The 16,285-nt window shown below is 43.2% G+C and overlaps 1 protein-coding gene across 3 annotated transcripts in view; it reads right to left on the bottom strand.

Annotated features, from left to right (window-relative positions):
• The window catches only part of LOC146799056 (alpha-1-antitrypsin-like), a 276,754-nt gene that overhangs the window by 216,034 nt on the left and 44,435 nt on the right, over positions 1 to 16,285 (bottom strand). The window contains exon 4 of one of the 3 annotated variants that reach the window (XR_014968838.1): positions 15,334 to 15,479. The exons of 1 other annotated variant lie outside the window; for it this stretch is intronic. Coding sequence is in view for 1 of the 2 variants with exons in the window: in XM_085626461.1 (XP_085482587.1) it covers positions 15,393 to 15,479 (87 nt within the window). In the remaining variant the exon portion in view is untranslated. The remainder of the gene's footprint in view (positions 1 to 15,333; positions 15,480 to 16,285) is intronic. One more of the 3 variants, XM_085626461.1, reaches the window with a different exon arrangement.

Raw genomic sequence — 16,285 nt, 5'->3', positions numbered from 1 at the left:
ACGCTGATGTCACAGATGCTAGCTCAGCGTGCCTGGCTTGTCGGTGTGTACTGACTGTTTCTCATTGTGTGTGTTTGTCAGTGTTGTATTACACACTTCTACCAAACTCCGCTACTTGTTCATTTTTGTGTGTGTAGGTGACTCTGGATACCCCAACAAGCCGTGGTTGCTGACACCCCTCAGGAACCCTGTGACACCAGCCGAGCTGCGCTACAATGAGGCACATGGTCGGAGCAGGAGGGTGATTGAGCGGACATTCGGCCTCCTGAAAAGCCGCTTTCGCTGCCTGGACAAGACCGGAGGAGCCCTCCCATATCAGCCTGAAAAGGTGTGCAAAATAATACTGGTCTGCTGCATGCTACACAACATGGCAGAGCGGAAGGAGGTGCCTCTCATCCAGGATGACGATGACGACGACCAACGTCCGGCACCTATGGAGGATCCCGGCCTGGGCCAAGATGCCAGTGATGATGAAGATTATGGTGATGTCCGCTCCTAGCTCATCAACAACTTCTTCACCTGAATGTGAGTTTCCAGGGTTGTTATGTCGATGTATGGAGGTAGCCTGGAATGTGTTGAGCCAGCTCTGTTGCTGTCTGAGTGTGTATGTGTGCCACTTGACTGGATGCGTGCTGTGATGTGTCCATTCAGGTGGTGTGTATGTGTACTCCACAATAGGGTAGTACTGCTAACTAGTGTTTGTGTAGGTGTTTTGCAACATGTTTTGTGCATGTGTATTGCATTTCTCTCCTGTTCGTCTGTGCTTTTGACTGTATCTTGTCTGTCCTTCCAGGGTCCTTTGTCTGTTATGTGGTCAACACTGACCCCCAACACCCAGAAGCCAACACCAGTGTGGAAGTTGACAATTCCCATCAACTGATGTACCACACATCCCTGGACTTCCATTCTCCAACACATTGTGAGCGTGTGTCCATTGTTACGTAGAATTACCGTGCAACTAGTGTGGAATAAATGTGTTGCTGATGTGTAATGAACCTGTTCTCTGTCTTCCCACATCTGAGTGACATCTGCTTACCTCACCTGTGGACTTGTTGCCACTGACTGTGCTTGGTGTTGTGTCTGTGCATGCCACTGTGTTTCAGGTCAACATTATTGTGTGGGATGAGTAACATGGCCATGGTGAGTATGTTTTGTGTTGCCATAGCGGTGTGTCTCCCTCACATGTGTCACATCCCCATGACTCACCTTACATTGGTCACATTGTTGCAGTATTTGGCATGCACTGTGTTGTGTAGCAGATCGACTTCGCCCTGAACATGACAAGTTGGAATCACAACAGAGGCAAGTATGGTGTACTGGTGAGTTTATTTACAAACATGTGTGAGTGAAGTGCACAGGATGGTGGGTGCTGTACAGTGGTTTGGGAATCCAAAGTTCATATTGGAGTTGGAAGTGCTGGTAGATGAAATGTCCAGAAGAAAGTCCACAGTCGTTTGCTACATTGGCCCAACATGAACCCTCCATGTAATGTGGGCGAGTTGTGTGCGATTGGACAAGGTGAACGGGTTGCGCACAAAGAACATTGTCCAGAACAGATTTGGAGGCTCTGGGGGATGTGCTGGGACATCTGCCTCTCACATGTACTTCTTCGGACGACCCCTGTTCTCCCGGGGGGGGATCCTCATGTGCAGGCCTCTGCGGTGCAGGGGACCCTCCGCCAGAGTCCTCCTCCCTCCCTGTGGCGCTGGCAGATGGTGTTGCGACAGATGTTGTGAGCACACATGGGGGTGTGGACAGGTTAGTGTTGATCTGGCGGAGGCATTGTAGTATGTCCCGATGCACCGCAGTAAGGGCATCCCACTTTGCCTCCATGCGGGCATGGTGGGCAACCTGCTCCTCTTGCATGTCCTTGAGGATCCCCACTACCTGGCCAAATCCTTCGGTGCTATCCTGGTACGCATCTAAGATGCGTGCCAGTTGGGAGTCAACATGCAGTCCAGACCCCTCTGCAAGGCATGCACTGTGCCTCTCACCCCTCCCAGCACCCCTCTCCACATGGGCAGGACCAGCGGCGGCACGTACAGGTGACACTGGGACCCGTTGGGTGGTGTTGCGGGTGGTGTTGGTTGTAGCTTCCAGGGGGTCCTGTGTCCCTGTGCTGTGGGTGTTGATTGTCCTTGGTCTGTCTGTGTTGGCGGGGGTGCCCTGTCGGTGTCCAGATGCTGGAGGCATGGGTACAGGGGGGGCAGATATTGCTGCTGCTGCATGATGGCTCACACCGGAGGGGCCAGGTTGGTCGTAGTCATCCGAAGAGGAGAGTGAGAGAGTCAGACCAGAGAGTGTCCACCAGAGTCTGGGACTGGGTATCCTCGTCATTTTGCGCTGGGTGCCCAGCACAACCTGTGTTTGGAAGAGACACACAATGTGATTTATGTTTCTACATGCATCGTTGGTTCACAAACATGACATTTTCTACTTTTCAAACAGATGCCTGCCTGTACACTGCTTTTTCCCAGCTTGTCACAGACAGAGTTTGATCTTGTTGTTGGCCATTTGCCAGCATGGCCTTGTGCTCCCCACAACAGAGCCCAGTGTCAGACATCTTGTCAGCCCCTTTCCACTCCCTGTAGGGCAAGTATGGTTCAGGTTGATCTTGCAGGGCCATGTGGGTGGGTGTAGGTTGTCTGTGACTGCGAGTCCCATCATACTCTTGGCTACACCCCCCTTCCCAGCATGCCCATGCTTCCTCCCTCTTGACTCTGCTTCCCTGTGAGGGGGTGTGACATCAATGGCAAGATGGCTGACTGTGAAATCCTGCAAGTTGTCTTTCAGGATGTCAGTCAGTGGTGTCCTGCTTTTGATTTGCACACAAGCCCTAGCAGGGCCTTGTGCTCCCCACACCAGGACCCAGTGTCAGCCATCTTGTCAGTCATTTTCCACTCCCTGTGATGTGGGCATGTTTCAGAGGGGTCTTGATGGGCCAATCAGGAGGGGGGCATTATCTGTGACTACAGGCCCCATCATGCTTTTGTCTACACTCACTTTACCTGCATCCCCACTATTCCTTCCTGACAGTCAGCTGCACTGTGGGGTGGTGTGTTTGTGGTGGCAAACTGTCTGGCTGGGTGTATTTGGCTTAGTGCCACTGGCTTGCTCTATTTGTTTGTAGGTTGGTGCATGTCATGACACAGTCCCCAGTCACTATGAGATGGCAGGTATTGTGTTTGAGTGACTGGCATACACATCTTGGGTTGATTATCTATTGGTTTTACTGTCCCCTTGCCACACAATCGTGGTTATGTTGTTTGTGTACTCACCAGGCTCTAGGATGTCTGTTAGACCATGGACGCTCTCTGGTGGTAGGATGTCCCGCACCTTCTCCTCCCAGGTACTGAAATAGACTGGTTTGGCAGGAGGGCCACCACCGGTGCGCTGACTCAGGGCATGATCTTTCTCGATGAGTTTCTTGACCATCCCCTGCACGTCATACCACAAGTTCTGGATATCGTCCTTTGTGCGCAACGTCGGTGCTTGTGCATTTTGATGAGACAAAGGTTACTGCAGATGCAAACTGTGTAAAAGAGTATAATAGGTTAAGAAGGGTGTATGCTCCCAATTTAGGTCAATATCCTGTATTTGAAAAGTGTGTGGTTGGTCGAAAAAGAAGGTTTGAGAATATCTGTACTGAAGGTGTAGAGAAGGGAAAAGAACAAGATAATGTTGTGATTGCAAGTAAAAAGAAAAAGGACACTATTGAAGAGATTGTTGGTTATCAATTTGAAAATAGTTCAGGTGTCAACTGCTATGCTAATGTAGTGGTCAATGTTGTTTTTTATCTTGAAGGTTTGCAAGAACAAATTATGCAGAATCGGCAAAAAAGATTTTGTTCTCTGTTGCATTCTGTTGTGAAAAATTGACAACAAATACAAGTAAAATACAATCTGTTTCAGATGTTCGTAATCTTTTGGATGTGTGTTCTGGTTCTACACAATTTACACAAAATAACCAACAAGATGCTCAGGAATTTTTAATGTATATGCTTACCATTTTTGAAAATGAAGGTGTAGAAATAGAAAATATTTTTGGCCTTTCTTATAAATGAGAACATCATTGTGAAAATTGCATGTATACATGTACCACTAATGTAGACACTGAAAGATTTCTGTATTTAACATTACCAGTGTCTTTCAATAAATTAGTTAAAGGTGCAAATTAAAACATGGAGTGTAGCCAATGTAAATCAGAAATGCTATCCACATTATTTTTAACAAAATATGGACAATACATAATTTTAATGATGCAACGTTGTACAGCTGATGGAAGAAAATTGGATACTTTAATAAAGCAATTTGTAGCAACACAACTATCAATATCAGGAAGGACTTTTGTAGCAATTGCAAAAATTTTCCATGATGGTCCTTCCACAACATTTGGACATTACACTGCCTATCTAAAATGTGACGAAGGCTGGACACTTTGTAATGATTCCCAGTTGGTTTTCAAACAACGTTTGCCTAGGGAATTACCAAATTCCTACCTAATATTTTTAAAGTCAAAGTTTTAGGACGATAATTCACTCTCTGAGGAATTTATTATTATAATTTAATAGGATTACCATTGGACAATTTACATAAAAAGGAGTGCAAAAATACCATTTGGCCTCAAGGAAAGGTATGTTTGAATGATGGACTTTTTCGTGCTCATTGACTCGGTGAATATTTTAAAGCGACAACATTTACAGTTTTTATAAGTTAAAGTTATAACATTTTGTTAGCCATAAGCATTTCATATATGTGTGATTTATATTTTCTGGTATTTTTCTGAGAATAGCATGTTGTTTTTTCTAAACAATCTTTTTTATTGTTTTTTTTTTTGCCCGCTGTTAAGTGATGAGTACGATTGAAATCACTATTTCTAGTGAAATCCAATATATTCAGAGAACAGCAAAAAAGGCAAACAAATTACGCTGTGTTGTAAAAAATGAATTATTACATGTTATAACTATTTTTCTTTTCTTTCACAGATCCTAATTCTAAAATAAGCAATTTACCTTAATTTACATTACAAAAAAACATCTGAAAAAAAAGTGTACCATTTTTAATTTCTATTACTGTGAAGGTAAGTTTAACTAAGTATTAATATGCAGAGTGGGCAGATCTGCAAGAAGCTACAACGTTTTAACACGTTTTTAAAAACACTCTGTTTATACCTATGTAGTTTTGAAATCTCTCTGTTATCGGATATCATGTGACCTCCAAAAAAACAGATTTGAGTGGTTCATAATATTTCCCATTGTACCTATTGAAGGACCGCAATCATTTCAATCATTCTTCTTTGAGCATCTTTGCAGACAAAACTCTGTGCTTACCTTCTATTATTCGCAAGCAATTTTAAAAACAGAAATATTACACTTTTTGTAACATAGTTATTGAGCAAGACACTTTTTCATATTTACAAAGAGAGGAAAAGGCACTCTGTGTACTTTTTCTACTCCATGTAAATACAACCTCATCCTACACACCACTTTGCGTTGAAAGAGTGTTCTATAAGTGTTTATGTTCGTGATTGCACTGAATACTCATAGCACAAGACACATCTCCAGATTTATGAGAAATCATATATCTCGATATGTGTGTGAATGCTGCACCATTCTCCAATTGTGTAGCAAAGAACAACAAGGAGAATTGTTTTCATTTCTCCTCATTTTTTAATCTTCAATGCATGCTAAAATGTTCAGCATACATTGAAGGAGAAAAATGTGTTTTCTGATTGTTTTTGTGCAGGAAGGTGTGTCTTCCTGCACTAAAACAAACAGCACATGTCACAGATATCCTTGCACCATGGTGCAAGGGTGCCTGTGTCACCACATGGCTGCAGTTTAAGCAGCCCTGCAGAGAGAAGCATAGATTTTCAACATATTTATGTACATATGTTGCATCCTTGTGCTTCGGAAGTACTACAGCACACTGTTAAAGAGGTTTCTGTGTGATGCTGCAGCACTTCCTCATAGTTCTGCACTTATACATTCACAATACGCTAATAATGCATTCATTCAGTCAATTACATACTACACATACATTCGTCTAAACTTTCACACACTAACAAACAAATATAGCTCTTTTTTTAAACCAGGAAAGTTAGTTCTTAGAAGAACTTTTTTTTCTTCTTTTTTCTTTTAAATTTTTTATTTTTGGTATTTTGAACAATTTTTTAATTTTGGGGGTTTTTCTTGAAAAAAAAAAGGAAACAACAGAACTGGAGGAACAAAACAATAAACTTCAGGGGAAAAACAAAACTAGCAATAATGACTCTCTTGCTTTCGGCAGATAAGATCGATTGACTGCTCTCCATAGCATTAAACAGCATTGCATTTTATGCAGAGCACTTTCAGGTTTTAAACTGTGGACGAATGTCCAATTTTGCACAGAAGGATCCACCCTTGAAGTGCTTGGCTGGGATGGATCTGATGGAGCAGGAACAACTCTCATTCTGCGGCATTCCTCCTGAGGTTCACCGGATGGAGGGTCCTCAGATGCTTCATCATACTTGCTGTTCCGCAGGAATATTTTTTGTTCGGATCCCCACGGGACAGCACTCTCTGGCAGATCTTGCAGGTTACTAAGGTGGCATTGGTTTTCGCTTGCCCCTCAGGAAAGGTGAAACATTTCCACACCACAGATGAATATCTTGGTGGGCGTGGTGGTTCTTTCAAAAAATCATCCTCAGATGAATGAGGAGATCCTGGAGATGCCTGCTGCCCTGAAGCCATTGTTTGTAAAAAAAAAAGTTTGAGCTAAGTGTAAACTTAGTCCAAAAAAGCTTCTTATCTGCAAGGAGATGCTCCTCCAAAGAAGGTCAAAGAAGAATGATTGAAATGGGTGGGGTCTTTCAATAGTTAGATTAGGAAGTGTAATGAACCAATCAAATTTCTCTTTTTCAGGTCACATGGGATCCGCGCACTTTGCGCATAGGCAGCACGCACCGAGCTCGCATCCGCGAAATTGAATTTAAAAGGAATATAGGATTAGAAGTAAAAATATATTACTTTTATGAATAGTTTAGAGTTTGTCTTCAATTAATATTCACATGAAATACATTTATATATATATATATGTTTTTTTTAATGTAAAATGTTTTGCGGGATTCGTGCACCCACCGCGTCATATACGCACATGACGTATAACGGAAGCGCGCAAGCGTCGCGTAACGTGCATCGTACGTGTCGCGTATAGGCTTGGAGTTGCGTACCGGTCGCATTGCAATCGCGCACCACTCACGTACCCAACGCATACCGTACGCAGATGCTTTTGTGCAGGGATCGAGAAAGGTGCGCATAGGGTGCGCGAATTCCAAAAAAATGAAACAAAACAAATTATAAAGTATTGAAAATATAGTTTACAAAATATTTAAAAAAATATAAAAATATATTTTAAAAATCTTTTACAATTCTTTTTTTAAAAACATTAAAAACAAATAATATTTTTTAATTTTTAAAAGAATTAATTGCAAAAATAAGTTAAGAAATGGTAATAAAAAATATTTTTTAAAAACATAATTAAAGGAATTGACACACTGAAATAGAAAAATTTAGAAATCCAATGAAAATCATTAAACATCATAGCTTTAGAGATAAGTAATAGATAGGAATTAGCATTTAAAAAACCTTTGAAATTCACTGAAAAAACCATAGGTTTCATGCACGTTATAGTTAGAAATTGGCATTTAAAAAACCTTAGAAATTCAGTGAAAAAAACATAGGTTTCAGGGGCATTATAGTTAGCTGGACATTTTCCTCGTACAAAACCCTAGAAATTCCCCCGTTATAGTTAGGTCAGCTAACTATAACTCGCGCCCCCACAATGCACTGCTGATGACGTCACATATTACATCACTCATGACATGGTCAGTGACATCACTGATGATATCACTGATGACATCTCAAATGACATCACTGATGACATCACTGATGATGTCAATTGTGTAATCATTTGATGCTTCTTGTCACACCCTAATATAACCTTTGATACACCCACTCTAAATTACATACTGCCACTCTCAAAACCATAGACAATCCAACACCAATAAGTAGATACCCCATCACTGACTCTTACGTCTAAACACTCATCCACTCACTCACCCGTACAGTCACTGAAATTTATGGTCACTCAGTACAGGACTATCATATGCACTCATACACCTATATAGACACTCCCACACCGCTACTCATCCATAGAGTTACTCACACATATACTCAGTCATGCAAGTAATTATTCACACTGCCATTTACTCACCTATACAATTATACACGCACAAGCTCAATAACTCATACAAATACTAGCAAATTCTTATGGTCTTATACAATCAATGATATAAGCATACACGCATCCATACAGCCAATCACACTATCACACACTCTCAGTTATAGTTATTTCTGTACTCCAACATACATATATACTGCTGTTCACATATGTACTAAATTACACATGTACTAATGAAATATATATTCACTCACTAACCCAACCATACATACACTCACCCACCCATACAGTCCATCACAGATGCACTCTTAAAACCATGCACCCACTGAATCCCCCACTCACACATCTATGCACAGAGTCACACGGACTCCACCCACACAAACACTCAGGCATCCATACAGATACTTAGACAACCAATCAATAACCCATATAGACACTCATGTAGCTGTTGACAAACCCATGCAGCTGCTTACACACCAACAGACAGACAGATACAGACATTCACACAGTTTAGTCACTAGTCTGCACTTTCATAGATTTAATCACTCACTTATACGGTCAGTCACACATCTACTAAATCATCCATTCACACACTTATACACCCACTCATTCTTCCATAGGCCTTTCACTATAAATATATAAAACATATTTAAACTTTACAGAAACACACAGTCACTGGATGACGTCATCAGTGATGTCATCAGTGATGTCATTTGAGATGTCATCAGTGATGTCATCAGTGATATCACTGACCATGTCATGAGTGATGTAATATGTGACGTCATCAGCAGTGCATTGCGGGGGCGTGAGTTATAGTTAGCTGAACTAACTATAATGGGGGAATTTCTAGGGTTTTGTACGAGGGAAATGTCCAGCTAACTATAACGCCCCTGAAACCTATGGTTTTTTCAGTGAATATATATATATATATATACACACACATTAACTCCTTTCCGCAAATATATTTAGGGAGAGAAATAATTGATTACATTTATTTATTATATTATATTACATTTACCTCTATTAGTTATGTAATTATATTACTTTATAGTTGATATTCTTACCTTGTTTTTGGTGATATTTCCTTCTATGATATATTTTTGTTGTTCCGATGATAAGTACAGGCGCTGAATATTCTACTCAACAAAATGTTCAGCACAATATTTGAATCTCTCTATTTGTATACATGATATTCTGTCATACAGCCAACTAAAAGGAGTACTAAAGTTTACAAAAAAGTGATTGGTGGAATGCTTGAATTTATCTCAAATGCAAAAACAACAATTGATGAACAGAATGCAGAACAATGTCATACATTCACCCCAGTACAGAGATCTGGGCCTAAATCCATCGTTTTTTTGCTCACCATGCCATTCCAGTTTGAACCCAGCCATATGCAAATCAGTCTTGACCCTGTGCCCCACGGGAACAGTCCAGCCCGAACTGCCAAGCCAGGTCCTCCCTGGACTGGAAACAAGCATCCTAGGACCGGTTTCGGGCTTTTAGCATTCCATCCATCATTTGTTTGTTGTAACGCTTTTCGCCCTAAGTGGGATGGGTATTCCCAGACGTGGGACCCGTGCTCACTACGCCACTGGAGTCAAGCTATCCTGGCTGATGACGGCTGATAGCCAGAAACCGGTCCTAGGATGCTTGATTCCGGTCCAGGGAAGACATGGCTTGGCAGTTCGGGCTGGACTGTTCCCATGAGGCACAGGGTCAAGACTGATTTGCATATGGCCATGTCTAAACTGGGGTGGTGTAGTGGGCAAAAGAACGATGGATTTATCCCAGATCTCTTGACTGGGGGAGAATGTCTGCATTGTCAGCATTCCATCCATCATTTGTTTGTTGTAACGCTTTTCGCCCTAAGTGGGATGGGTATTCCCAGACGTGGGACCCGTGCTCACTACGCCACTGGAGTCAAGCTATCCTGGCTGATGACGGCTGATAGCCAGAAACCGGTCCTAGGATGCTTGATTCCGGTCCAGGGAAGACATGGCTTGGCAGTTCGGGCTGGACTGTTCCCATGAGGCACAGGGTCAAGACTGATTTGCATATGGCCATGTCTAAACTGGGGTGGTGTAGTGGGCAAAAGAACGATGGATTTAACCCAGATCTCTTGACTGGGGGAGAATGTCTGCATTGTCAGCATTCCATCCATCATTTGTTTGTTGTAACGCTTTTCGCCCTAAGTGGGATGGGTATTCCCAGACGTGGGACCCGTGCTCACTACGCCACTGGAGTCAAGCTATCCTGGCTGATGACGGCTGATAGCCAGAAACCGGTCCTAGGATGCTTGATTCCGGTCCAGGGAAGACATGGCTTGGCAGTTCGGGCTGGACTGTTCCCATGAGGCACAGGGTCAAGACTGATTTGCATATGGCCATGTCTAAACTGGGGTGGTGTAGTGGGCAAAAGAACGATGGATTTAACCCAGATCTCTTGACTGGGGGAGAATGTCTGCATTGTCAGCATTCCATCCATCATTTGTTTGTTGTAACGCTTTTCGCCCTAAGTGGGATGGGTATTCCCAGACGTGGGACCCGTGCTCACTACGCCACTGGAGTCAAGCTATCCTGGCTGATGACGGCTGATAGCCAGAAACCGGTCCTAGGATGCTTAATTCCGGTCCAGGGAAGACATGGCTTGGCAGTTCGGGCTGGACTGTTCCCATGAGGCACAGGGTCAAGACTGATTTGCATATGGCCATGTCTAAACTGGGGTGGTGTAGTGGGCAAAAGAACGATGGATTTAACCCAGATCTCTTGACTGGGGGAGAATGTCTGCATTGTCAGCATTCCATCCATCATTTGTTTGTTGTAACGCTTTTCGCCCTAAGTGGGATGGGTATTCCCAGACGTGGGACCCGTGCTCACTACGCCACTGGAGTCAAGCTATCCTGGCTGATGACGGCTGATAGCCAGAAACCGGTCCTAGGATGCTTGATTCCGGTCCAGGGAAGACATGGCTTGGCAGTTCGGGCTGGACTGTTCCCATGAGGCACAGGGTCAAGACTGATTTGCATATGGCCATGTCTAAACTGGGGTGGTGTAGTGGGCAAAAGAACGATGGATTTAACCCAGATCTCTTGACTGGGGGAGAATGTCTGCATTGTCAGCATTCCATCCATCATTTGTTTGTTGTAACGCTGAATTTATCTCAGCCATTGGTAATTATTCTGTGCTGCATCCTGCCACATCAGTTTTGACCTGCCATATACAAATCAGCCTTAATCCTTCTCCAATAGTAACTGTCCAGCCCTGACAGCCAGGTCAGGCCCTCCCTGAAATAGAACACAAGCAGCCCATGACCAGTTTCACCCTGATTGAGACTCTTCAGTCGAGTTCTCTTCTCAGATCTTTCTACTGCTTCTGAGAAGTTTGAGCACAATATTTTAATAAACGTTATAGCAGTGGCAAACCTGGGAGATGGTACGTTTAACTGGATGCACCCTTTTTTGCTAAGCGGTACCTGAATGCAAAACTGGCATACTTTATTGCTAGTAAGGTCTGGATACTATGTGGAGTACCCCAGGGTTCCATTTTTTCTCAGCATCTGTTTAATATCTAAGTAGCACAAGTGGTGAAGGCTTTAGTTAACATGGGCTTTACATGCTGTGTGTATACAGATTATATGCACATTTTGTTATGACTAGATAGCAATGTTGATTTTTATAAGAAGCCTGCCTGCTGTGTTTCGTGTGACTTGAATGGGAAGTCACCATTTAAAGGTGAATGCTTTGACAAATGAGGTTTTTGCAATCATTTGAAAAGCTAATCTCATGCTTGATGCTTAGTGGTCCAACAACATAGAGACTCCTCTTTTACCATCTTCAGAAGTCAACAACTTTGGAGTAAAAATAGATAACTCATTATCTTTACCTAACCAGGTCCCAATGTTGCTTCCTCTTGTTTTTTGCACCTCACAACTTTGGGAAAGTGACTTACTTATCTTACTGAGGGAGTAACAAAATCAGCAGTTTAATCGATTGTTGGCTCTACTTCGGACTATAAAAATTTACTATATCTTAACTTAACTTCCACACTTTTGAACAGGCTGCAAACAGTTCAAAATGTAGTGGCTAGTCTAATTTTAAAAGCTCCTCGATGGACATATGCTTGCCCGTTATTACAAAGATTGCAATACAGTATCCAGGTCAAGTCTATGCACTTCACAAAGCACTGCATAGTAAGCCCCTATTATTTGCTGCTTGAAGAGATACATCCAGGGCCGGTCTAAGCGCTGGTGGTGCCTGGTGCAAAAATCCTTTTTGCCCACCCTCCTCCTTGGATTCCCTCACAACCACCCAGGAAAAACTGCCCCTCATCTCTCCATAGCCCCTCTCTCAAACACATTGGATTTGTTTTAAAGCTTTGGTAAAGGCTGGTGGCAGCTGTCAACATAAAATACAGGGCTGTTCTTTGCAGCAGGCATATTAACTCTCTGTGCTATTTTATAGTGAATCAAAACTGCCACTAGACAAAACTCCGATCTCTCTAGCAGGAACCATAACAAGAGTTATCCTAAATTTTTTATTGCTGCCTAAAACCTGGATGTACAAGGAACTCTGCAGCAAGTGCTTTTAAATCTCCCTCCTCCCGAGGCCAATGCCCCCCCACAACCCCTTCCAGGACAGCACCCTGTGCTTCCGCACCGGCCGCACCATCCTACAGCCAGCCCTTGATGCATCCCTAGCTGATCATTACCGTTCTTTTCAGAAAACCTGTTAGTTGTACCTATTTTTCGTACGACCAGATTTTGAGGATGTAGCTTTACTGTTTGTGTCTCAAACTATGAAGAAAAACAGCCACCTTCTCTTAATGCTGAACCAGATCTCTTGACCTTCAGACAGGCTCTTAAGTCCTCACTCTTCTCACCAGACTTTTATAGCTAACTACTTTAATCACTGCGGATACCCATCAGTCTAGCACCAGGTTAGTCTTTGGTGTACGCAACCTTTACAGATTAACTACATAACATTAACTAACAAAGCTAAGCCAAGTACTAATCTGTCCAGTTCCCATGGTTCCCCTCAGGTCCTGTTCCTTACCATATAACCTTTGCGAGGCAGGAACCTCCCCATGAACACACTCTGCAGAACTAGCAAACATGCTGTGCTCAATCAGATCAACTGCCCGCTAACAGTGGATATCAATCACCCCACTAGATAGCATCCATCACTTCCGCCCCAGTGAATCAACAGTAGTGTTCTTTCAGTTTATTTTCACCCGCCTCATATCGACATCCATACAAGTGACTAAATTACTGCATTTACCTATTCATTCACTCTGTAGGGAGCAACAATTACATTTAGATGCCCTAAGCAACTGCTTTAAAATCACACCATGGGCAGTACTCATTGCCTTCAAATCTCATTTTAACATGCTATCCCCGGGTTTAACCACTCGATGTGAAGCCTGGATTAGAAATCCAATGCACTTAAAAGAAGCATTGGCATAACCAATAGGTCTCGCCTTTGGGACCTTATAAGTGTTTAGTTATCCAGCACAATATCCTTGGTGCAACATCAAGTGTTGCATGGCTAAACACTTATAAGGTCCCAAAGGCGAGACCTATTGGCTATGCCAATGCTTGTTGTCATTATATGGACTTCTATGGTATGATGGAACCCACCACTTGACCAATCCTGCCCCTGGCATTGTGGCGGTCATTTTTTGCATATTGAGGTCACCCAAAGAAATATGGAACCCACATCTGACATAATGCAACAATTGGCTCAATGCAGGTCATTCTCAGCATACTATGGGCATCAATGGCAAGACGTTGCACACCCCTGGCATACTGTTTACCATTAGCTTAATGTTGGCACACATGCACTATTCATGTCTGGTTACTGTTGGCCCTGGCATAATGGTGGCAATTCTTTACTTATTTTTGAAATCCTTACCATAGGGTTGTCCAGCAAGACATAATGATGGACGTGGCATCAGTCATAGTGTTAGAGCTGGCATCATTGTATCATTTCTAGTCATATTGTACATAATATTCAGTCAAGCAGCACTTATATAGTGCTGCACTGTCACCCCTAGGGGTATCATTCTGGGCGCTGCATTGACAGCTACCTACTAGTAAAGCAGTGGTGGTTCATTTGCAGAACTATTTGAGAGGTTGAGGAAGAGATGCGCCCTGCATCTTACTTTGTTGAATGTGAAGCATTTCCCAGACCATATAAAAATTCCTAACGAGGAGTGGTTGTATGTACGAAACCCTCCTACAGGACTGCTACTCCTTTGTATCCCTCCCCACCCTCTAGGTAGCAAGCGCTCTACAGGAGCAGAAGGGCAGTGCGGGCGCAAGAAAGCCGGCAAGGTGTCAGTGATTTAAACGCTTGCTGCTGTTATCTGCACATCGAGAGATAGAATCCCAGCAATGCTAACGTAGTCTTCCATCCTTCTGAAGTTCATAAATCAACCGGGTAACAGTAACGGTTGTTACTTACAGCACCTAGAAACTGCAGAATGGTGGGACGACGCGCTATATATAATACAGGTTGTTATAATTAGACAATAATGATACATGAAAAAACCTCGCTCCCTTCGCTTCCAAGGAAGGCTATGTAAGGACTGTTCTGTAAACTCGATAAGCCACCCCCGTTGTGTAGCAACCCTTTTAAATAACACTGTAACTTTATTTCCTGCTGCGGATAATCTCGGCTCTCGGAGGGGGCTTAAGGAGAACAGGGAGCAGGGCAAACGTCCCAAATACTATTTGCAAGATGGAATATTGTTATAGCATTGGCAGAGGCTGAAAACAATGCACAACTTTTGAATAATACTTTTAAACATCTACCCAGAAACGTTCTCCTTTTACAACGTCATATCACGACATAAAACGACTCAAACATAAAGACAATTTTCGCTTTCCAGTGTACATTAAATAAATATAATGTGAAGGATTTAGCAAAAGAGCTAAGTAAATATTACTGCACTTTTTTGCGTCTTTAACATGATCTTCATAACGCGACTGTGTAATTGGAAAATGTTAAAACCAATTGAGTTAAAGGGAATTAAGTCTGTTCTTTAAAGTTTAAAAGGGAAATCTATTGTGTAAAAAAAAATCCTGTTCATATGTACGCTGCCCAAACACTTACATTTCCAATGCATTTAACCTCCAGTGAAAAGAAGCAAAAAACAGAGGTGTAAAACGCACCTGGCAGGCGAAGCTCTGCGGCTTTTTCCTGTCCTGCATGGGCCCCCCGTGAGCAGAGAGAAACATTTCACTGGTCTGGACTGTAACCTTAATCAAAGCAAAGAGAGATATCAGATTTCCCTCAGAAGGTAAACAATGGCTGAGCTCACAGAAAAAAAGTGCTGACTTCACTGCGCCCAGGCCCCGTGTGGCACTGAACTCTGTGTACACCACGTGACATGCCCCCCTTCCAGGAGCCGCCCCCTCCCCTCGCACACTCAGCCCCCTCAGCTCCGGCTGCCCCCTCTGGATTGGCTCAGCGGCCCGTTTTACAGAGGCGAGCCCTCGCGGCGGCGCCCCTAAATGTGATTGTGAGAGGTGGGGTTAATAGGGCATTAATGGTGGCGCCGAGTCACTGCCCCCTTCTCACCCCCACCCCTGCCCAGCGCGCGGCTCACAAGGAGAGTCATTCATTGGCGCTGGTGTCTTTTTGAAAATACAAGAGGGGGGGTCGGTGGGAGCCCAGTGGGAAAGGAATCGCATTGTTACAGGTAGGCACACCCCCAAAGTCCACACTTTGACCACAGCAAACAGACACTCAAAGGGTGCGTCACAGGGGCATCGCCTCGAACTGCCACGGTCACCTCGGTAACTCGGACACACCTTATTTCACAGGACTGTGTCCACCTCTCTCGAAACATTCTGAAGCTGTTTCGACCACAAATTTACAAAAAACATATAAAACATATTTCTGTCCATATTTACAAAATATGTAATGACACGCATGCCAAGAGGCACCAGCCCGTCTTAAAAATAACAATAGGATTCACAATTTTATTGCAGGTCGTGTTAGTTTTCAGCCTTTTATATGTCAGTGTGTTAGAGGGTCACAGTGGCAGAAAGTGAGCGGGTCT

This window comes from Triturus cristatus, chromosome 9 (assembly GCF_964204655.1).
Source record: "Triturus cristatus chromosome 9, aTriCri1.1, whole genome shotgun sequence".
NCBI lineage: Eukaryota > Metazoa > Chordata > Amphibia > Caudata > Salamandridae > Triturus > Triturus cristatus.
The sequence above is the reverse complement of the archived record's forward strand: the minus strand, read 5'-3'. Positions and strand labels throughout refer to the sequence as shown.